Source organism: Danio rerio, chromosome 4 (genome assembly GCF_049306965.1).
Source record: "Danio rerio strain Tuebingen ecotype United States chromosome 4, GRCz12tu, whole genome shotgun sequence".
Lineage (NCBI taxonomy): Eukaryota > Metazoa > Chordata > Actinopteri > Cypriniformes > Danionidae > Danio > Danio rerio.
In genome coordinates this window covers 23,808,957-23,834,374 of record NC_133179.1, presented here as the reverse complement: position 1 = coordinate 23,834,374, position 25,418 = coordinate 23,808,957, and the positions used below count along the sequence as shown (strand labels likewise).

General features: G+C 37.7%; 1 protein-coding gene across 4 annotated transcripts in view; it reads right to left on the bottom strand.

Annotated features, from left to right (window-relative positions):
* The window catches only part of trhde.1 (thyrotropin releasing hormone degrading enzyme, tandem duplicate 1), a 202,183-nt gene extending 179,928 nt beyond the window's left edge, over positions 1-22,255 (bottom strand). For 2 of the 4 annotated variants that reach the window (XR_012402103.1, XM_001345421.9), the window contains exons 1-2: positions 7,772-8,815; positions 3,105-3,378 (exon numbers count right to left, since the gene is read on the bottom strand). Coding sequence is in view for 3 of the 4 variants with exons in the window: in XM_001345421.9 (XP_001345457.3) it covers positions 3,105-3,378; positions 7,772-8,460 (963 nt within the window). In the remaining variant the exon portion in view is untranslated. Of the gene's footprint in view, positions 1-3,104; positions 3,379-7,771; positions 8,816-21,360; positions 21,394-21,598; positions 21,795-22,224 lie in introns of those variants that run through there. The other 2 variants (XM_073947198.1, XM_073947197.1) reach the window with 2 other exon arrangements.
* Between the last annotated feature and the right edge of the window lie 3,163 nt (positions 22,256-25,418).

The window sequence follows — 25,418 nt, the reverse complement described above, 5'->3', positions numbered from 1 at the left end:
CACGGTGTGGGCATAAATGCCCCAGATAGAAGCACAGAGCACAGTCAGCATGGCAGAGATGATTTGATAGAAAGGAGAGCGCGGTCATGCTGAAGGAGAGAGATTAATTACACTAATATGAGGAGGAGGCTGAGCAAGGGCAAACAGCAGGAGACTCTGAGGAAGCCGTCAGGAAGTGTCTAATATGACTACAGGACTCTGAGTGAACGGGAGATCGGTAACAAACAGCACGTCTCTGCTGAGATCCAGTGCCCAAAATAAAAACATTTAAGTGCATGTGATGAAAGTAATACAGTGAAGCTGCTTCTTAATGTCTAAACTTCACCTCAAGAATGTTCTCATATGACATTTAAAACATGGATGAGTTCATCATGAACTCAATCCTGGACATCAGCTTAAATAAGTGGACACCAGTTGCACACGTGACTTTGTGACCACTGGACTAATGTATTCAATATATATTGATTGTGTAACCATTACATATTGATTGTATGAATTTACAGTAAGCTTCATATAAACAATGACTGTGTGCAAGGAAATAGCTTTGTTCTAAAACATGCTGTCTATTACCTATATAAGCAGCTGCATTTTAAAGACCAGCATGTTTTTTAGTTTGCATACCAGACATATTTGGTCAAAAGAACAGTGAATGCCTCATCTGATTTTTCTAATTGCATTACTTAGCTTATCCACAAAGTTGATTCAGTCAACACTGAATCAGTCTGTTGTTTCACAGTTAGAAAAGAAAAAAATGACAAACTATTAAAAAGGCCACAAAAAACATAAATAAGTGTTTAAGCCTACATTTTTGTGAAAATGCAAAAACAAACTTTAACATAAGTTTGACTGCAGTTTATAGGTAAAATTAATGCTATAGGGCAATGTGATGCCAAAAGCTTTTGTTCTTTTTCTCTTTAATTATATCTAGAGAGACATATTATCCACAAAAAAAAGTATTTTAATTTCTTAGCACAATAACAAATAAATACCACAAAACCACTTAACGTTGTCTATGATTTTTGATCATGTACGTATGCTTTACCCATCTCCATATTGACAACTCAAAGTTACAGTATAGCCCCTTTCACACATAGAGACCTTTTTCAGAAGGGATCATGTGTGAACAGGCTCATTTTGAAAATACCAGTAAATTCGTTTCGGCAATTTTCCAGAAAAAGAAGTTGTAACATTACCGGTAATTTGCTGGAATGCTGCTCTGTGTGAACACAGAAGGAAACAGCGTGTTCACGTTTCGAACACGCTGACATTTATACGTATTCACATTTGCGTTCTTAATGAAAATAACAGCCTTTGAATGTTTTTCCAGACACATTTAGCTGCAAGATGTTAGTCAGATAACGTTTCAATGTTCCTTCTTAATGTCATCTGTGTAAAAAAAGTAATGATAAAATGATAAATCACTGTTTGTTTACCTAAAACATCCTTGACTGTGTGAACAGTGCATTTTTTAATTTAACCGTAAGGTCCTTCTCGATATTTACTGGTATCACTATCTGGTTGCAGTGCACTTTTCTCTTACATTTGGCTTTGAAAACACTATTGGTTAGGTTTAGGGATGGGTTTAGTGTACATGTGTCAAACTCAGTTCCTGGAGGGCCGCATTTCTGCACAGTTTAGTTCCAAACCTGATTAATTAAACCTGACAAAACTCATTTAGTCCTTTAGTCTTGTTTGAAACCTACAGGTAAGTGTGTTGAAGCAGGGTTGCAACTAAACTATGTAGGGCTGTTGCCATTCAGTAACTGAGTTTGACACCCCTGGTTTAGTGCATTGTTACAATAAGCCCCACCTTCTTGTGAATGTATACAAGAATGACATGCAGCTGAAACGTAGCAGAGCTTGAAAAAAAAAACATACCCTAGGCAATGTATTTCAGATTCACAAAAATGTAGAACACCCTCTGGTGGATTTGTTACTGAAACGTGCAATGAAATACACCTGGAGCAACATACATCACATTTTGCAAAAAAAAAAGAAGAAGTTGGCCGGGCACGTATTTCCAACGAACCTGAGCTAAAACATTTTTGATTCATATAGTATATGTGTGAGGGCATGAAAATATGTTTAAAACAAGTGCAAACACTTTTGAAGAGAAAAAGACAGAAACTGGATTGATCTTTCTAGGGAGCATCTGTCAAGTGCCTGTGTACACGTATGCTATGCAAATAGAGTATATTTGAAGGCCTGTGCATTCAGCTGTGCACAAACATAAAAATAAATCATAAGTGAGATGGAATATGATACGGGAGGTCAAAATCAGTGCCAGATTTATGAACTGGCAGGCTGTATCTCAATTTCCAAGCCCAAATGCTCCATTAATTGTCAAAACAACTTAATATTTATATACAGTACATGTAAAGTAAATGAAGATCTTTAACCAAAGTTGTCCTGAAACTATTTAACAACACTCATTCTTGTATCAGAACATTTTTGAAAAAATTACTACTGTACACTCACAATGTCAGGATACAGAAACAGAGAGAGAGTGAGCTTAGCAAAGACAAATAAACAAAGTAAATACGAATTCAAAACAAGATTGTCATGATGATAATCATGAACAAAGCATAAACAAACTGAAAACTATTAGTTAAAGGGTATTTCAGGAACTAAATAACTAAGTATGAAACTTTCCTACAACTGAAGAAACCAAAAGAAACTGAGAAAACTGGCAGTCCAAGTCCGACAAACTGAAAGTGAAACTTTGTATAATTATTTACTCAATTTTTATTCTTAAAAATATGCATAAACTATAAAAGATTCAATCTTACAAAGAAAATAATTACTACAAATGTGTTCTTTTTTTAATGTAGCGTTATTTGCATTTTTGGATTAACTATATTGCTGAACTCTTTGTAGTGCATCTTAGAATCATCTTTATTTTTAAACCTACATTGAATGCTACCTCAGAATCTGTTAAATGAGATATTTTCAAGGCAGAATACCTTCTGGAATACTGTCTTCATTTCAAAAGCACATCTGTGATCCCTTAAAATGCTGCTCACTAGTTTTAGTGAAGCATTCTGGAACAATAAAAATGCAGTCAGCTGTTTCTAACTGAGTTTTGGAGAATTAAACTGACTCACCAGGACTCCATTGTCTGCGACTGCTTCTTTGTAGGTGAAGTTACAAACGGCCCAGGCCAGGTAATACGTAGACATGCGGGGCGTCCTGGAGAAATGGTTGGTCACCCATCCATCCTCATCAGATGTGGTGGCCTCCACTGGCATGTTGGACAGCGACTGATACGAGCTCTCGTGTTTCAGACTCACTCTGAATGTGGCTTTATAGATGGGCTCATCAAAACACGGGAAGGCCTTTCTAGCGTGAGTCGGAGAAAACTGCGTCACCGCCAGAAACCTGCAGAGGAAAGAAAGGTGAGATGAAATAAATCTCTGGAATATTTATATGTGTGATTGAACTATTCTAAGATTCTGCGGTGAAAAGTCATTTCACCTCAACTTCATTAAACTGGATGTCACATGACTTTCCTGAATGCAAATGAGCTCAGACTGCCATCACTAGATTCATCGCGGTGCATTTTTATCACACTAATGAGCTTCCTGGCGTGAAGATGGACAAAATTATTTCACCACAACGACTAAATTACATCAGATGTCGACATATAATAAATAACACCAGAAATGTTAGACAGAAATAATGGTTTAGCTGATATCTGTAAGCAATCTGACAGCTGTAAACATCAAAACCATCTGTGACGCACAAACAAAATTGACAAAATAAGGCTATTTAAATGACAAGAAAATAATAAAAAGCTGTCAAACCGGTCTTGCATTGGTGTCTTTGAAGTGAAATAAAAATAATTAATCAAAATAAATTAAGAATCTGAACCATAAGCGGCTATAGTTTTATGTGACTTGCAAAAATTCAAACATTTCCCATTCACTTTCCTTAAACTGGAATGACATACAACAAATGTATAATCTGTTGCTAACTGGTGTTAAAGTAATTGTTAAACTTTTTAAATCACTAAGTTGACATTTTCCGCTTTAGCTTAACATTCTTACATTCTAAGAGTTGACACAATGAATCTACTAAATGTCATGTCTCAATGCCTTCCAGAGTTTCCCACCAGAAGAAGTGGCATCACTTGAAGCAAGTCAGACATTTCTTTAATCTATCAGTGCTTTACAGACTATATGTCTGTAACCAGTATAACTGAGTTGACCAGAACGTAGGGACAGACAAAATATATTTTTGTAGTACTGGGAAAAAATTTATTTTGATTAATCACATTCAAAAATAAAAGTTAATTTTGACATAATTTAAGTGTGTTTACTGTGCATATTTATTATGTACACATGTATATACACTACCTGATATATTTTTTTGTCGTCGATCCCAGTTCTAAGATCAACAATAAATAATTTGACTTCTAGTTGATCATTTGGAAAAGTGGCAGAAGGTAGAATTTTCTGATAAATCATCTGTTGAACTGCATCCTAATCATCTCAAATACGGCAACAAATATGGCAACATCAACAGCCTGAGGTATAAAGACATTTGTGCTGCCCATTACATTACAAACCACAGAAGAGGGCAAATTCTTCAGCAAGATAGCACTCCTTCTCATACTTTATCCTCTACATTAAAGTTCCTAAAAGCAAAGAAGGTCAAGGTGGTGCAGGATTGGCCAGCCCAGTCACCAGACATTGAACATGTCTGGAGTAAGATGGAGGAGGCACTGAATATGATTCCAAAGAATCTTGATGAACTACTGCAAGAAAGCTTTCTTTGCTATTGCAGATGACTTTATTAATAAGTTATTTAAGTCACAGCAGAGATGTATGGATGCAGTCGTCCAAGCTTATTGGAGTCAATCACAATATTAATTCTTTTTTGACTGCACCATGACTTTATATTTTATACTGTACATTATTTCTGTTAAATGACAAGACCTTTGTCTAAGCAAAGTCAGAACTTACTGTCCTAATTAAATAATTAAAAATCAGATTTTATTTTGGTAAAATAAGCATAATCTAGAGGCTGTTGCCTTTCATATAAGCAACTTCTGATACCAAATGATCAACTAGAAGTCAACTTATTATTTGTTGTTCCTAAAACTTGGATAGGCAGCAATGTTTATGAGATTATCAGAAAATGTTAGCAAACACAAAAATCATAGATAATACAGAAAGAAAATTAATTTTAAAAACCATGATTAAAAAGTATTTTATGATAACTGAAGCTGAACGTATAATCCAGGAGGCAGAGGCAATCAATAATAAGTGGGAGTCTCTAAATTAATGTTAATTTAAAAAGACAAAAATGTATCTAAATACACATACAAACACTATTTGGATAACCTTGATATAATTCTAATGATGCAGAATTGCTTCATTAAAGTTTTTGAAAAGTTAGATTTTTGGGAAATGCAAAATGTAAAATCATCTACTGTATATTTGTGAAGTTTATAAGTGAATATACTTGCCAGCAGCTATCACTCTTACTTTCAAGACGCTATCACTTTGCTGTTCTCACATGGTTGCCCACTAAAGCTAAGCAGTGTTGAGCCTGGTCAGTGTCTGGATAGGAGACCACATGGGAAAATACGAGGCTGCTGCTGGAAGAGGTGTTACTGAGCACAGTCTTTCAGATCAGACGTTAAACTGAGGCCCTGTCACTTTAAAATACTTTGAAGTCATTAGAGTAGAGGTGTGTCTCCGGCATCCTAACCATGCCTATATCTACTAATTGGCTTCATCACTCTGCAGTCTGGCACGGAATGTCTGCCATTGTTTCATCCAGGTGGATGCTGCACACACATGGTTATAGCTGAGGAGATTCCTCCCAAATGTGTAAATGTGCTAGAAAATGCGCTACATAAATGTAATGGATTATTATTATGATTATTACTAAAGTGTGATTATTATAATTATTATTATACATCAGAAAATGTGGTTTTGAGAGCTCCATTACAGATATCTGCATTAATGAATATTAAAGCTGTCACCACCCACAGCTTGACCAGCAGAGCGTTCTGTTCACTCCTGCTTTTCTGTCACTTTTTTACTCTCATTAGTGGCCATTCATGCACTAATAATCTAGAATGAGCCTATAATGTCCCATCTGTTTACATCTCCTCTCTATTTATAGATACTTAAAATTATGTACAGTATTTAAAGATCGCATTGGGGACTCAGGTAGGAGGAATCAGACTAGCAGACATCCTGAAGGAGAATCTGCAGGGACGTCAGACTGAAAATCCCTGCAGTGTCACACGTGGAGGTGTTTGAGTTGGGTGGAGATGTTTTCTGCCTGTTCATGTGTGAGAAAACATTTCTGGTAAAAGTCAGGATAAACCAGACCATCAGATGTCGGATTAATGCTCCAGCGCCCACGTCTAACTACATAAACACAGGTATTTTCTCAATCCTGCGAGATCCTGCAGTTCATGGTGTTCAGGAAATACGAGCAGACAGCAGGAGCCGATTACAGTAAACTAGATGATCTTCAGAGCCCGTGGAGCTGAGAGATGCTGTCTCAACATAAACATGCTGAATTTATTTCAGAGACGCTCTTAATATCAAGACCTCAGCCTGCGCTGGAAAAAAGCTTTTGATGAAGAATCTTTTCTGTGAACCCGGAACATGCTGTGTTTACAGCTGAGACTGAAGCTTCAGCAGTTTCTGCAAAGGCAGAAAGGAAACTAGTAGATGGACAGAAGTGTATCCATGAAAGCGAACCCTTCAGGGTAAAACAAAGCTTAAACATGTCTCAAATACAGGAAAACCTGGGGCAAAGATTCAAATATCAGCCAGTTTCTCTCAGAGGACGAAGAGTCAGAAGCCGCAAAACAGGAGCAAGAAGCTGATATTCAGTGCGGCTGACCTGAAATAACTGGATATATAAGGCTGAAAAAAACTAGAAAATACTGTAAAGTTGCATAAAATAAGCTTTTGGTAATCACTAACTCTATATGAGTTATTTAGGATTACATACAGTAGAATATTTTCAAAAATTAACATGGTTTAATATTACTGTTTGTTTAACTGAATAACAGTATAGCTGCATGATTACACTTAAATAGTTCCTTTAAGGTTACCCTAATATAAATGTGTGAATTTTTATGACTCGGTCTCAATGTCTTACAGTAAAATAATTTTTGAATGTAGAATCAGACACTGATGTGACTGCAGGACAAGTTTGACTAGTGTTCATTCACATCTGTGTGACCTCTGACTTCAATGAAGGATTACAAATAGCTCTGTCTCAGACAGACATCGGGGGAAAATAGTCATGTTAAAAGTTACAGGTGGACTGCCAAAGCCCAAACTTTTTCTTTTTCTTAAGCACATGATGCGTTTGTAAAACTTGTCACCACTGTGTTGCATTTGACAGTTGATTTGCCTTATTCATAACACATCAAAAATCCATTCACGATGATACAATTCCCTCACAAAACAAACAGATAACTATTAACCTCAAACAGAATTAAATGTGTATTTTCCCCAAAAAGATTGATCCTTCTATAATGAAAGATTGAACAGTAAAAGGTCTACTGTATTTGATTGAGATCCCATGTTGCTTGTTCTGCTCTACTGTTGAAATGTACTGCTCTATTAGGCATTCCGGTGCAATTAGCCCTAAAACAAGTATGGAACTGAGTAATGCTTACATGCACATATGAACACCATGCAGCATCTGTCGTTCCCATGGTAACTGTTAGTAAATCTGAGCAAGATGACACCTTATGAGAGGCTTTAAAACTGATACTAAAAACAGATTTTACCTTCTTTCTCCATTGAGCATGTAGGAGCTGCGGAAGAAGCCCAGCAGCTCGTGCTCGATGTGCGCGGTGAAGGTGATGTTGATCTTGTATGTTCTGAGGGGCTTCATCTCTCTGTGCAGCGCGATCACATACACCTGTTTGGGCTGATAGTGGAAGCGGCGCTGGATCCGCATGGCGCCCGCTTTTTTACTGTCCGAAAACACCAGCACTTTGTCCAGCTCCAGGCGGTCCGAGTGCAACACGATCAGCTTGGTGGAGTTGACGCACTCAAACTCGATGTTCACCTCGCCGGAGAAGCTGAAGTTCTCCATGTGCACGGTCAGGCGGAGGTCGTAGTGGCGCGGGCGCAGGGTGGCCGGTAAGCGCAGGTGTCTCCAGGGCTGCTGGCCGTCCTCCGAGTCTCTGTGACTGATGTTCCCGTCCCGGGACTGTTTCCACTTACTGTTGCTGGAGCCGTTGGCGGCCAGAGCCCCGCTGCTCTCCGCGGCGCATCTCTCGAAGCTGACGCTGAGCGTGATGGCGATGGCCGTGACGATGATGAGGGTGAGGATGGAGATGGCGAAGCCCAGCACCAGTCTCTTATGCACCGTGATGTGCTGCTCGGTAGTCCGGGGTCGGACCACCACGCTGTCGGCCCACTGATCGGACAGAGCCCGTCCGTTCCTCATGCCCGTGTCCTCGATGCCCATTATATGCCCGATCTGATGTGTTTCATATTCATCATCAGCCTCCGTTCGTGCGCTGCAGCTCACGCTGATTTAAAGGCGGGAAATGCCGCAAAGATCCCGCGAAAAAAGCTTGGGACAGAATGAAAGAGCCGCTGATCGATGAGCTCGAAACTGGAAGAGAATCTGAAGTTCGTTCGGTCAGATGCTGGAGCTCATCGGGTCCTACCGCACAGCCATTTCTCCTCGGACATCGGTGAGATGTGGATGAAAGTCCAGCACCTGCTATGATCAGTGGAGAGAGTGTTGTGAATCTCTGTTCTCACTCTTCATCTCTCTATCCTCCATCCTCAGCCCTGCTTCTCTATCTATGCTGCTGCATCCTCCCTTTCAGCCAGTGGGCTGTGCGCTCTCTCTCTCTCTCTCTCTCTCTCTCTCTCTCTCTCTCTCTCTCTCTCTCTCTCTCTCAGAGAAACTCACTTCAGTAATAGCTTCTAAATCTTATGTTCAGTTAAATCACATTTAATTAAACAGCAAAATATCCAGACAGGCTGATGGGACTCTTTCATCCAAACAAGAATGCTGAGTTGCACAAATACGAAACAGAACCACATAACTTACAACAAATTAAATAAAGGGGAAAATAGACATGTATTTCAGGCACGTCCATGTCAAAATCGTACACACATTTTCAACACAGTTGATTAGAACATGTCTGCTTTCATAACCAAAAAAAAAAAAAAAAAAGATGTGTTATGATTAATTCGTTTAGGACCGTAAGAAGACAAAATCGTCTTCATTTTCAGCAGATATAATCTATGTGCAATCAGTACAAGTACCTGCCAAGTTTTCCGCATCACTATTACACATTGTGAGCTGCACCGGTGTTTTGAATGCTGCTGTCCATGGTGCTGAATCAAACAAGACCATTAATCAGTTTCACGCACCTCTGCACCACTAGACGGTGCAGTAGCCTCAACAGAGCCGATAATAATCGTTTTCACAGAAGCGGTGTTTTCTACCTGTTCATCCCAAGAAGTCCACCCTCAAAAGCTTTCTAAAGTGACCTTCATGTGCTCTTCTTTATATTTCACACCTCTCATTCATCTCAGTACATCTGTCATTGTTCCAAGAAAAGTGGTGGCTCTTTGAACAATATGACGGCTCCAAACACCAAATAACACCCTCAATTTGCAGCCGTTGGCATGGCTGGTTAAACAGCACAGCAAGAAGAGAGCGGTGAGCGTGTGAAGAGACCCTTGAAGGAGCCCAAAGAGAGAAGGAGAGCTGGAAAGATGACAGGATGCTGAAAAAGAGAAAGAGGGCTTTGGAGTTCAAATGGTTTTATTCACATTTGAAATTCTCTAAACTAGAACGGACAGGAAATGCATTTAGATTCCCATTCGATCAAGATCCACTTACCCCCTTAACCCCAATGGAATTTAAAACCTATTTTTATGAAATAATGGGGCAGAGATTGAACGTCCACGAATGATTGTGAGATCTCCAGATTGAATGAAAATGTAGGCGCATTTACAGAAAAAATAAGCAATTTCCACGAGGCTTCTGAACACAAAAGCCTGTGTCGAGGTTGTGAAATGGTTTGTGAACCAAAAGCCTCCTGTTGAATGAAAACATACAACACAAGATCAGTGTGGAGAGACTGTGAGGGGGGCTAATTGAATAAAAGATGTCAGAAAAAAATGTCCTTGAGGGCAGCTGTGACTGCCGGCACACAGAGGGTCATTTCTGCTGATAGAAGAGGAAAAAACACTCTCACAGTAATAAAAGAAAAAATGGCTAGTTTATAATGTGGCAACTATACAAGCAGAGGAGAAACACATCGCCCCCTGCAGTTGACAAGCAACATTACATTTCTCAATTAAAATAACTTTCATCTGCTGAACCCAAAAGAAGATATTTTGAAGAATGTTGGAAACCTGCAACCATTGACTTCCAAAGTATTTGTTTTACCTACTGAAGTCAATGGTTACAGCTTTCTAAGAATCTTTATCTCATTTTAACTCATAAAGGTGAATGCGAGTAAAAACTGGGTAAATTTACCTTTCTGAACCATTTACTGTTTTGTAATTTAAGGTAGATTAACTTTAAAATCATACATAAAATTTCAATAAAGATAAAGAATTAGGTTAACATTTGATAATCCATCCAAATTCTTGGTTGTGCAGGTCATAAAACACAATATTTTAAGTACTTCCAAGGAAGAAGCAAACCAGTGCTGCAGACTTGACGCAGTTCTGTCAAAAATGAAGAGTCTGCCATCAATCATCTCAAACAATAATCTCTGGGGAATGTTTTTAGCACTTTGCCACGAAGAATAAAACATCTTTTAAGTGAGTGTACGTGTTTTGTTTTACGACTTGAATGTGTATCATGTCCTAATAATGAATTCCTGGCTGGGAGGTACAAGTTTATCGTGTGCCCATGTGATATGCAGTGAACACACCTAGGTGCAGGACCTTTGGATATAGGACTGATTTGTCTGAGCACATTCTTTTATTATGCAATCAGTCCATTTGGTCAGTTCCACTCCATGTACATTTGAACAGGCAGGGATACTTTGCACTTTCTGTGGCTGACTGCTAGCTTTCTTTACATGGTCCTAGATTAGTTCTTCACTTCAACACTTCCTGTTCTACTCTAAGGAGATATTCGGTTGAGAATAATGAAATCTGCCGGGCAGAGTTCAGCTTCAATACACTTGTCTAAAAGTTTCTAGTGAGTCTGAAGGCCTTGATTAGCTGGTTTAGATGTGCTTAATCAGGAAAGCGTCCTCTAAAAATAACAAAAAAGTAAAGTGTCAGTTTATGTGTGTCATCATAAAAAAATGTATGACAACATTACCAATTAAAAGCAGGATTAATGAAGGGCAATGTATGAACTTTTTAGATAGTCCTTAATAATTGTCCTTGTTCCAGTTCACAAATTGTACACAGGCACATTTGAAAGGGGGCTTTGGAATAAGAGGCTTTGAGTCTATTCATGGTACTCACTTTAACAACATGTGTTCTCTGGAACTAAAATCATGAGTTTTGCACTAGCGTAGCAAAATGTACAGAGCTATACAAATCCTGAATTGTTGCACAGATGGAAGGGTATAATCCATTACATCTTACTCATAATAGGAGTATTTATACGACTCCGAGTTGTATTTCAGGAAAAAAAGTGATCAATATAGCTGATGTACATGGAATATGCATACATCCTAAGTCATCCAACAGGAAAGCAATCTTTTGTACATGCAAATATGATATTTAGCAGAGGTTTGACAAAACTGGATAAAAAGTTTTCAGTGTTGATATTTTTCTTACAAAAATGCATTGTTTTGCTACATAAGACCTTAATTCATCCCTTGGGGCCATGTGAAACACTTTTTATTATGGATGGATGTGCTTTGTTGGACGTTGGTGGATGTTGCCATTGTAGAGGTTGAAAGTGGAGATCTTTTAAAAAAATAACTCAGACTGGATTCAACTGAACCAAGAATGTTATGCTGCTAAGATGCCTTGAGGGTTAGTATTATAAATCATGGTCTAATTTAAATTTCTGGGTGAACTAACCCTTTAAACTAGGTAGTAGATAAAATAGAGGTGTCCAATTATTTTCCCAAAGGGCCACTGTCCCATAAATCTTAGCTCCATCCAGCTACAGCACACTTGCCAAGAAGCTTCTAGTAAACTGTATATATGAACTGGTTAGGATGTGTAAAATTATTGCTGGCTCTAATCTAAAAATGGACATGAAATTCACTTCTCATCAAAGTCTCCCTAGTCACGTTAAACCTATGGAGTTTAAAATCTAGTCTTATTAAACGATGGGGCAAATTATCTTAGAGCATCTTAGAATGATTGTAAAATCTTTGGACTGAGTGGAAAAAAAACATGCATTTAACAAAATAATAATAATAATTTCTATTTGGCATCAGAAGAAAAAAACCTATGTCTATTCTTGAATGAAAACATATAACACTAGATCCGCCTAGAGGGATTGTGGCTGATGGGATTAATGTCAGTAAAATGTCCTCAAGGGTTATTTCCTCAGAGAGAAGAGAGATGAATTCTGCCCCTGTTCTATACATTTAGTTCCAGCCATCTCCAGCACAATGTCATGTAGTTTGTTTCTGGAGAGACCTTAATTATGTGGTGTAGGTGTGTTTAAGTAGGGTAAACTTTATCCTACAATAACCTTGTTCCTGCAGCCTCATAAGATTGATTATCTGGGTTTCCATCACCCTGTGTTTATGCTTATTAATTTAAGTATCGATTGAGAAATGAATGACCTAAATGCCAAATTTTGAATGCAATGTTTTTTTTTTTTTTACACTAGCTTTAGCTGGATTTGGACTTTTCTGAAAAATAATGAAAGATGAAAAAATATTTGTTGAATAAATTCTGACATAGCGAACATAATGTAAACATGTCTTGTTTACTGTTGGTTAGTAGGTTACCAATACTACAGTCAGTCACTCTAACGACTTGCTGTAAATGCACTTGATGTGTAATTTTTTCGAGAACTTTGAAAAGATTTGTTTCACATTGGGATGGAAACCTGATGATACTGAGATTGGAAACATAAATATAAATGGCATTTCATTCTGCAAAAAAAACTATAGTGTACGTTTGTACAAAGCGCACACAAATATCCGCTATAATGCATATATTATAGTCTTGGAGTTGCTAGATATTTGATTCAGGTGTGTTTGATTAAGTTTAAAATGTGTTGTTGTGCATCCCTGAGGAGCTTTCGCTAATTCTGTCATTGCGAGCAAATCCTTAGGCTTTGGGCCCATTTGCACCAGTAATCACCTTAATGAAAAGCCCATTTGCAAATGGGAAACACTTCACTGCTCCACCTGCAAACCTACGGAAAGGACAATTATGACACTTGATGGTGTGTCATTGCATGTCCATCTTGTGTTAGCAGATCCCTCTTTTATTTCCTGTACTTTGTCTTTTCTGTAGATTTATTTATAGTCTGCCTTCACAGACGCCTCCATCTTTTCCGCCACTCATTCGTCTCAGTACATCTGTCATTGTTTTCAGAGCCTCTATCACAAAAGACGACCAGCGGCAGCTCTTTGAACAAAATGACGGCCCAAACACCAAATAACACTCTCAATTTGCAGCCGTTGGCATGGCTGGTTAAACAGCACAGCGAGAGGAAAGCGGTAAACGTGTGAAGAGACCCTTGAAGAAGCCGAGAGACAGACGGCGAGGTGGAAAGATGACAGGGATAAAATAAAAAGGAGAAGGGGAGCTTCCGGTTCAACTGATTTTATTTACAACAGGGCAGGGAATGCATTTAGATTAGCTTTAGATCAAGATCCTTTTCATCCACTTTACCCCAGCGGAATATAAAAGCTATTTATATGAAATAATGGGCTAGAGATTGAACGTCCAAGAATGATTGTGAGATCTCCAGATTGATTGAAAATTCATGTGTATTTAAAAATGAAAAATAAGCAATTTCCGTGAAGCAACTGAACACAAAAGCCTGTGCCGAGGTGCGCAAATGGTTTATGAACCATAAGGGGAATGAAAATATGCAACACCTGATCAGTGTGGAGGGACTGTGATGGAGACTAATTTATTAAAACTTCAGCAAAACATCCTTGTGTGCAACTGTGCACTGTAAATTAAATTAAATAATCTTTTAATTAACAGTTTTTGTATTTTGTGTGTTTATTTGCGGTTGTGAATTGGATTATGAGAGTTTTATCTCTGCTCTGCCCACTTTAAATGTTGAAACTTCAACTTTACAGTTTTAACACAGTGACATTTTAGAGAGAAAATGTTTTATTTACATTTAATATAATATAGAGAGCATAAAGTCAGTAAAATAACAGAAAATGTACTGGCAGCTTATTACCAGGTTTTTGTACTGTAGTTTACAACACCAACCCAGACAATATGTCACTTTAAACTATTAAAATTTGGACAAAATATTAAAAACTGTCAATTTACAGATTTTTATGAACTGAAGGTACATTTAGCCATTTAGCAAGTGCTTTTATCTAAAGAGACTTAAAGGGAAAAAAGGTTAAAAGAAACACTTTAAATTACCAGAGATCCAAGATGCCATGACAATGAAAGTTAGTTATAGAGTTAGTTACATTAGACAATGTACTGGCAGCTTATTACCAGGTTTCTGTACTGAAGTTTACAACACCAATGCGCACAATATTTATATCACTTTAAACTAATAAAAATGTCAATAAAAGTCACTTTTTCAGACTTTTCAACAACAAAAGCTTTTGAATGATAGATCAAGATCTCATAATGCAATTCAAAATTATAATTAAGTAAAAACAAATATGGAAAACTCTCAATTTACTAATATTTTTACAGTCTGTGTCATTTCAGAAAAGAAGCATTAACAAAACAAAAGAAAGAAAGAAAGAAAGAAAGAAAGAAAGAAAGAAAGAAAGAAAGAAAGAAAGAAAGAAAGAAAGAAAGAAAGAAAGAAAGAAAGAAAGAAAGAAAGACATGTTGTTACCCAAATACTTGTTGTTTGTAGACAGATTTGGAAACCTGTTTGGAAACCATTATTTTGGTCATGCCATTGTGTTTTCCTTAAGCAGACCAAAAATTTAGCTTATAAGTTTTATGAACCAAAGGTACATTACATTTAGCCATTTATCAGATGCTTTTATCTAAAGAGACTAAATGTTTTTTTTCTAAAAAGAAAAAAGGTTAAAAGAAGCATTTCAAATTACCATAGATCCTAGATGCTATGGCAATGAAAGTTAGTTTAGAAGTTTTTATATACTGTATATACACACATGTGCAGAAAGAGTGTCTCCTACAGCTGGTTTGTCAAGTCCACTCACATGTGTTGAACACACTCAGAATTGCACAATGTTTTCCAAAAATATGGAATGTTTATAAGAAAGTGTCTGGTTCATTTGTAGAGAAAAGCGTGTGTCCTGCAGGTGGTTTGTCTAGCCCACTCCATGCACAAGCACACTCAGAATTCCACCACGTTTTCCAGAAATATGGAGTGTTTATAAGAAAGTGCATATGGAGAGGAACTAATACAGGTGGATTGTCAAGCCTACTCATCTGAGCAGAGAATAAAAAACAAACCCAATAGTAGGGCACAACCTGACTGATGTAATCACAAGTGGCAGTTTGCAGTAACTGAAACATTGCCAAATAATGCAATGACAGAAATGAAACATCCTTTATTGTTCTCTCGCTATAGCAGTGTGCAAAATTCAGTTAAGCTGAGAACTCTAGACATGAAGCTTCTAATAAAGCTTTAAAGGTCTCCATAGCTGTAGCACCTTATCTGCACAATCTGGGGAAGTCTCTCTGAAACCTGTAAAGCTTTGCAGTTATTCACCATCTCAGCAATCAGGCAGATGTGCTTGTCCAGTGAAACTTTTACAAGCTTAAACAGCTGTTCAGTTTCAAGCAATGGATGAGCCCACCTGCAGAGCCACTGCAAATCCCAGCTCACACACCTGCTTGAGTCGCGCTGATGACAAGCTGTTTTGGTTGGAGTTTTGTTAATTTGCCATTGAGCTTATTCCAGGCCTTAATATTCAAAAATTTGTTTGGGCACGTCCTCCACACTGCCATCAATGTAACCAAGCATTTTGCTACAGGGAAGTTGATTCTGCAGAGATTTTTCTCATCATTTTCAAATTCATCCGTCAGCAGACTCAGTGGCACACACACAGTTGACACTCATTCATAATTCATACGTCAGTTGGGTATGATATTGTGTAAGCACAGTATGACACAGTAATACAGCAGGGAATTGGTATTTTTACCCACCACTATGATACAACCTGACTGGCTGATGCAAACGCTTTTGTTCGCCAGCAGACAGAGGTGATTCAGGGATGATTCCTGAGAGATGAATGTGCTGAAATGTTTTTACATTATCATGACACCAAAATAAGAACAAACTGTTTCACCCTCATAATGTGAATAAATTTGGTGTAAGTAGCTTTAAATTAAAAGCTTTGGAGTGTGGAATGAAAACTGCCTGAGGATGGAGATGCTGTTTCTGCATCTGAATGTTAGTAGCAGATTTTTCATCCATTCGTTGGTTGTGAAGCAGCACCAAAGAAACTCACCCTAGCAAACACACTATCTGAATTTGCAATAGGTTTGTCAGTTAGCTCAGAATGCATTGATTTGCAGCCTTTTATCAAGTGAACTGCTCAAACGAGGGCTGAAAATCCACTGGACCGACTCTCACCTTCTAATACATGAGTCACTGTATTGAAGAAAAACAGCAGTGATCGGCAGAGATGCACAGATGAGATTCGAGCAGCATTATGGGAAAATAAACAAAGATTGCAGCATCATCAGGGCTGAATAATCAATGTAGTTTTGGCATTTCTTTGACACTGTTTAGGATAAACAAAGCAAACACTGACTCATCTCTTTCTATGAGACTGCAGAACTTCAGAGACTCTCACGAAGACTAATGCAGCCACACTAAGCTGAAGATTCCAAAAACACTTGAGACCTGATCCATAATATCACCTTATTATATAAGAGGCTAATAGACGTTTCTATTATCATCACACTTGATCATCAATATCCTGATTCAAATGAGAACAAAGATGAATCGGTGTGACATTAGTGCTGATAAATGCTTCGGCACACTAAACTTGCGCCTGAGTCGCTCCAGAGATACTCGTCTTTTCTTTAACAGAGCAAATGTGGCTCCTCATGACAGTCCGATGATTTATCGCCCATTCAGCAGCTTTTATCTCATCATCTTGACAAACTCTCATGATTTCCCTGGATCAAACTGCGCTTAGAAATAAAGCAGCCAGGCAGGTTGAAAATGAACAATCGTTTGTTCTCCAGGGGTTTGAAGTCCTAGTGTGTTTCTGTATTTATACTGACATTCAGATGCAGTTTGCACTGGCTTTTGATGGGATGATGATTTATACAGTCCTGTTGAGCATCATATGAGGGAGATGATGAGAAAACGGTCATTCACATTGTTCACTCTGACACACCACTGTTAATAGATGAACCAGAATCCTGCACAATGTCCTTGCTTCAAGCCTTTTCAGCTCATTCTCATTAAATAAGCAATGAAATTTAATAGGTCACAATGTCCCTTACATTTAACAAGCAAGCTGCTGTTTGGATTATAAACAGATGCAAGATTATTAATCCAGCCTTGTCAATGTTTACATCCATTTTTGAGCAGTATTCCATCTTCCATACGCAAAATAAAAGTTTAGTCTGATCAAACTCTGATAGAGTTGCAGCAAACAGGGATGATCCGCAAATTGTTTGGGCTGAGTATTTTCCCATCATTCTCTCCGCTGATTAATTACCATGATTTTCTCTGCTGGTTGTCAAGGCAGCAGCAGTGTTCTGCGCTCTCAGCGCTGTTTGGGCCGGTGACAGTATGTAATTAAATATAAGCAGTTACTATTAGGACTGGAGGATACACTGTAATTATAAGCCTCTGCTTGTTCCCTGTGGTTTACCAGGCTGCTGGGGAGGCGATGTCATTCAGATGGCCGCCCAGACGCCCCCGAACACTGATACAGAGGTCTGTCTGCTCCTAAGAGTTTACATACTGATAGAAACATTCCTGGAGTTATAAGTTTGTTAACACAAGGTTTACCACAGACACATAGATACATTGCTGTTAGCACTGCTGACAAAATCATAAAATTATACTGTGTCCTTGGATTGTGGTTTGTCACACTTTCATCATCTTTACAACTTTAAAGCTGCTTTACACCAGGTGAGGCAGCATGGTTGCCTCATAGCAAGAAGAGCATAGCATTTCTGTGTGGAGTTTGCATGCTCTCCCTGTGATCATGTGGGTTTCCTCTGGGTGCTCCTCACAATACATTTACATGCGCTATAGGTGATGTGGATGAAATAAGTTGACTATACAGGAATGAGTGTGTCTGTGAATGAAAATGTGTGTTTCCCAGGCAGTTTAGTTGGCAGTTCATTTCAGTGTGGTGACCCTGATAAATCAGGGACTAAGCTGAAGATGAATGAATGAATGAATGAACCAGGTAACACAAAAATAACATAGTTTTTTTTTTGTATTTGCATTGGTTTGGGGTCTGAAATTCAGGGTGTTTTCACATTTAAAAAACTGTTTTTAGTTCTCTTTCTTTAACCCAAAGTGTTGTAAAATGAGGGAAAGGGAGTGATGGATGCAGAGCTGATGTAGATTAAGACGAATGCAGAGGTCAAGATCTTGAAGACCTCAAAGGAGCCAGATCAACTGAGGATATTGTTGCATATGAGCAAAGGAGAATCCCAACAGAGCCCAATAGATGGAGTGACAAAGCAAAACAAGAGGAATGGAAGACAAGGCTGGTCTGCATTGTGGAGTGGACACAGAAGACTTTAGTTTGGTAATGGTCAACAAGATGATCAACAAAATTCAGGAGACAATTCCATCCAGGAGATGAAAGAGAGTAGAATAGAATCAGTGGAAATTCAAGAGGCAAAGGCAAGTTAGGATATACATTATATCAGCAGGTAAATAGGGGATCAAATTACTCCGATTTGATAATGTTTACGTAATATGATAGGACTGTCTAGTTCAATAAAGTGATATTCCTACTCTAATTAAAGGACCTTAAATGTGGGCATGTCCATTGTGTAAGATAATGGAAACAAAGCAGAAAAAAATAAATAAAAAAGCGGCAAAATTCAAATATTTGTACTCACTTTTTGAGGACTGGTAACTCTGAAGTACTGTAAGTAGCAGTAAGAACTTTAATAAATCTAGTGAAGTTTCAGAAGCAAAATTTAGCAAATTATCATAACAAACAATAACTGGCAAGGAACTGGAGGAAAAAAACTTAGAAAAAAAAAAAGATTAAAGACACACAGGTGTAAAAATAGAAAAAAAATGGGCTAACAAGGTAAATAATTATGGCAGGAAACAGAAGAATAAGAACATATAATTGTCTCCTGTCAATTCTTTTCATAAATTGTCTACTCTAATGGTATCTTATGGAATTTTTCTTTTTAAATAAGCATTTCTTTTATCACACTTTGTCTTTTATCCAACATTTCTCAAAACGAGAGATCTAATTTTCCTGGAATGAGCCATATACTTCATCTCCAATTCAGGTTTTTACGAATACATGTTCATATAGCCTGATTTTATGCTACATTTTTTTCATTAACAAATCTAATATTATTTTGGCAGCATTTTCAGAAATACAGATTTTTGTATACGCTCACCGGCCACTTTATTAGATTTACCTGTCCAACTGCTCGTTAATGCAAATTTCTAATCACTCAATCCCATGGCAGTAACTCAATGCATTTATGCATGTAGACGTGGTCAAGACAATTTTCTGGAGTTCAAACTGAGCATCAGAATGGGGAAGAAAGGTGATTTAAGTGACTTTGAATGTGGCATGCCAGACGGGCTGCTCTGAGTATTTCATAAATTGCTGATCTACTGTGATTTTCACACACAACCATATCTATGGTTTACAGAGAATGATCGAAAAAGAGAAGATATTCAGTGAGCGGCAGTTCTGTGGGTGCAAATGCCTTGTTGATGCCAGAGGTCAGAGGAGAATTGCCAGATTGTTTCGAGCTGATAGAAGACAACAACTCAAATAAACTCTCGTTACAAATGAGGTATGCAGAAGAAAATCTCTACAACACATTCAGCCTTGAGGCGGATGGGTTACAACAGCAGAAGACTACACCTGGAACCACTCCTTTCAGCAAAGAACAGGAAACTGAGGCTACAATTTACAAAGACTCACCAAAATTGGACAACAGAAGATTGGAAAAAATGTTGCCTGGTCTGATATGTCTTGATTACCGCTGAAACATTTGGAACATTAGAGTCAGAAGTTGGCATTAACAACATGAAAACATGGATCTATTCTGCCTTGTATCAATGGTTCAGACTGGTGGTGATAGTGTAATAATGTGGGGGATATTTTCTTGGCACATTTTGGGCTCATTAGTACCAATTAAGCATCGTGTCAACGCCACAGCTTACCTGAGTAGCAGGATAACCATGTCATAAAGTGTGAATCATCTCAGACTGGTTTCTTGAACATGACAATGAGTTCACTGTATTCACTGGCCTCCACTGTCACCAGCTTTCAATACAAAAGAGCATCTTTGGGATGTGGTGGAATGGGAGATTTGTATCATGGATGTGCAGCCGACAAATCTGCAGCAACTGCATGATGCTATCATGTCAATATGAACTAAAAATCTCTGAGGAATATCTCCAGTACCTTGTTGAATCTATGCCACAAAGGATTATTGCGGTTCTGAGGGTAAAAGGTGGTCCAACCCGGTGATAGTAAGGTGTACCTAATAAAGTGGCCGTGGGTGTATATTGAACACTGAACATTTTTGACAATATTGAAATACCCAATGTTTGTATTTTTGAGCAGGAAATGTATCCAAATTAACAATAACTACTTTGTTGTTATTTGTACACAGAAATTTTGCATCTGTGTTTGTGTTGCAAATTCATGGTTGAATTGTGTATACTTATAGCCAATAACCATTGTATACTGTAACCAGTATTTTATTTTATTGTAGTATTTGTTTTCCAAAAGAGCTGATTCTGAAGACCTCGATTGGCTGATTTAGATGTTACATGAAAGGTCAGTAAGTCTCCAGAAGCAAGGTAGAAGATAACATCTTTTCGCAATTGTGGTTTATGTCAAGGAAATATAATAGTTTTGTTTCATACAATCATCATGCTGAACATCATGTCAGTATTTGCACTAGTGATTTCCTATACATAGAAGATATTTAATACGGGAAGTCTAGTCTAGTATAATCTATATCAGAAAAAACAATAAATCAGGAATATGAAATCTGTACAGACACATGAGCTATACTGCACCACAGCTTAATCATGTTTTCTCCTTTACAACATTATATATTATTTACTCACTCTCATGTGGACGACTGGATGGCTTTCTTTCATCTGTGGGACAAAATACAAATATATTTAGGGAAAGTATAAAGTGATAAAATGTTGATTTTATGGGCCTATATGAAAATAAACAGTATTTGTAAGGTATGTTTTGATGCTGGTTTGCAGGTTCTTTGCTGGCCATGACCAGCAAGAACCATCATGAACCAGCAAACTAGCATACCAGCAAGCTGTTGTTTTGTTATTGTTAATTTACCACAACTTGAATAATGTGACGAGACATCCTCATTCTGTGGACAGTCACGGTTTTTGATGTCCTGTTTCTGACTGGAGATGTTTCCTTAAACGTCCCCTTTTTACAGCTTACAAACACACTAAAAAAGCTTGACTAATGCTGCTGCTTGACTAGTCAGGTACCAAAGCAATTGTGACGTCTAGTGTTTTTTTTCACCAGCAGGGGTCGTGCCTTAGCGAGCTACATTGGTTTAGTTTAGTTTTCGCGCCTCTTCTGGAGAAGAGGGCATATGCCGAGCTAGTATTGTTCCCATACTGATAAACTTCCGGTGACCTGTTATTGTGAGTTTTTTCCATTTTATACGGTTCCTTTTACACCACCGGTGTTCTAATGTCAATAAAATACAACCAGTTAAATAAACATCAGCATTCATTTAGTTGTTTCAGCGTAAAATGAAACGAAAAGCCGTTTACTCGCACTCGCGCAAAAACTCTTTGAATATAGTGGGGTAAAATAAATGCTCTCATTATAAAGACATGGCGGGGTAAAATTTAATTTAACGCAGTGCTTTTTGTACAATCTGAGACCCACTTTATATCGGATATCATTCAGCCAGTGGAGATCGATGATTTTTAAAGAAAACAGACCTTAAAAGCGCCGATTTACTTCACCGGAAACGCTTAACCCAGGTTACTGGCAAATTAAAAGTTCTAGGAATGACACGTGATTACCAGTTGTCAAAAGAGACACGTTACCAGTTTAAAGGTAGTTACATATTTAAATATTTATGTTTGTTTTAAAGTTACAGTGTTTGTATGTACGGTAAGACAACATGAACACAGCATGGGGAATTGTTAGCACGTATTTCTGGAAAACATTATATATATATATATATATATATATATATATATATATATATATATATATATATATATATATATATATATATATATATATATACATTTTCTTGTTTTAGTCCCTTTATTAATCCGGGGGCACCACAGCGGAATGAACTGGCAACTTATCCAGCAAGTTTTTACATATACATACATATTACATATATATTTTACATTATACATACGGGATTGGCCATCTGGCAATTCTGGCAAATGCCAGAAGGGCCGGACCATTTTTAAATGTGGGCCGGTCAGTTTTTTAAATTTTATTTTTACATTTATTTTATATCTATATGCATTGTTTTTACATGCAGGCAGCTTTTATCTCTTGCAAGATGTAAATATTATGATGATTATGATCATGATGATGATGATGATAATAATAGTAATAATAATAATAAATGTTAAGCATTTGGCTCAATTGGCAACGGCTGGCTGGTTTCGAGATGGGCTGACCCAATCAGAGATTATATGGACGTCATCAAAATCTTGCAAGAATGCCAAGCAAACAGTAAGTGCAAAACAAGCTACTTGTCAGAGATGGACTGTAAAAAAGGAGAGGCGATGCCGAGAAGCTCAGAAAAAGCAAACAATTGGCTCTAAAATCAGATGCTGCGAAATGCTTAAAATTAACTCAAATGTTTTATGTGTATGGGTGTTTCCCAGTGATGGGTTGCAGCTGGAAGGGCATCTGCTGCATGAAACATATGCTGGATTAATTGGCAGTTCATTCTGTTGATGAATGTATGTATAAATTTGTTATGAATGGGTTGATTTTGTTCCAGTCACATACATTAAATGTCTAAATATATATTACATATGGTGCTGCTTATATTTGTTCACCATCTGTACACTAATATAAATGTTGTATGTCCGTGTCCATGGGTGGGGCTATGTCAGTGTGATAAATTTATATATATATATATATATATAAACACTGTAGCTAAGATTTGAACATTTTAAATTTACATTAGGCATTAATTTACCTAACATAGGTTGTGAAAACCAAACATCAAAACAGTGTAATTATGCAAGTTCAGGTCAACAACTAATACTAACAAAACAAAAGACTATTAAAACTACATATCTAAGTATCTACATAAACTCAACTAATATTTATGGTGGGGTGACACGGTGGCTCAGTGGTTGGCACTGTTGCTTCACAGCAAAGAGGTCGCTGGTTTGAGATCTGGCTGGGTCAATTGGCATTTTTGTGTGGAGTTTGCAGTGTTGGCATGGGTTTCCTCTGGGTGCTCCGGTTTCCCCCACAGTCCAAAGACATCTACTATTGGTGAATTGAATAAATTAAATTGGCTATAGTGTTTGAATGGATTTTTTCCCAATACTGGGTTGCAACTGGAAGGGCGTAATTTCTTTTGTGTTAAACATATGCTGGATAAGTTTATCGTTTATTCCGCTGTGGCAGCCCCTGATGAATAAAAGGACAAAGCTGAAGGAAAATGAACAATTTAATATTTATTGCATTTAGAGAGTTTTAAAGAGACATTTTAAAGGGCAAAATATACATCATCACTTTACAGCATTTATTGGCGTAACTGTTATTTTTTTGTTAATCATCTGGTATTATTTAGCCCTAAATCGTAATTTCTTCTACAAACATTTTCTTTGTTTCAGATTTTTTTTTTAAAAGGTAGAGCCATAACAGAAAAATGCAAAATGTAACACAACCATTGATTAAAATGTGAAACATCCTTCTCCAAAAAAAACAGCCATTTTAAAGACATGACATGTACATTCAGAAATGAGAGCTGTTCAATTATGCATGAATTTTTCCATAAATATCAAAAACAGTTCAGCATGACAAGCAAATTCCTCCTCCGCCGCTGACAATAAGATGCCCATAGAGCCACATAGACTGCATGCCATCTTAATGTGCCACATCAAGTCAGAGCACAAAGCCTCTGTCACCGGTCCTACGCAAATGTGTTTCTTTCAGATCCCCCCGCTCGCTTCCGAGCTTCATTATTCTCCGAACATCATAAAAATACAACCAGACACTGTCAACAGTATCAAATGGCTTCCTTCCAAGCCTCTACACGAAGCCTCATGCCATTTCATCCTTCCAAGATCGACTTACAAATGGCAGTCCGATGCCCAAGACGCCCACAAGCCTATTTCCACAGAGTTGAGTGCAAGTGCTTTACAGTATATGCTAGATGAGTATTTCAGAGTATTATGATTAAATTGTGATAGTGAAGAATCGTACGAGTTCAGATGGAAAGATGTCCTTATAATAATTCAATGAGTTAAAAGAAGCTTCCTGTTTATGTTTCCATCTGCTCAAAAATGATATCAACATTCTTTAGTGGAGAAGCAGTTAACAGATTTAAGTTTATATACTAACAAACAGATTTTAAAGTCTGATAGAAGTCTCTAAAAGGGATATGCATTATATCACATACTTACATCACTTTTTAAAGTTTTTGGTTGTATCAACCCAATTTGGATAAAATATTCACAATCTCAACTATTGGTATTCATTCACTTCTTGTCGGCATAGTCCCTTTATTTATCCGGGGTCGCCACAGCGGAATGAACCGCCAACTTATCCAGCAAGTTTTTACGCAGCGGATGCCCTTCCAGCCGCAACTGATCTCTGGGAAAACTATTGGTATTATAAAAGTAATTTCAAAACAATTTGTATATTAGTTTATTTTCAGCTTAGTCCCTTTATTATTTAGGGGTCACCACAGCAGAATGAATCGACAATTTATCTAGCACGTTTTATGCCTCATTCACACTAGCAGCGACTTTGTAGCTGCCTGTCGCTCTGGGTGGCGACCTGCTTCAAACACAGGGGTGTGTTGGTCTACACAGCCCGAATACAACCGGCCTTCGAGCAAGGATCATGTGAGCTCTACTGGTGCTCCTGTTGGCTAAACCTCTCAGCAAGCCAAAAATAAATGTATAGTTACAATACATTG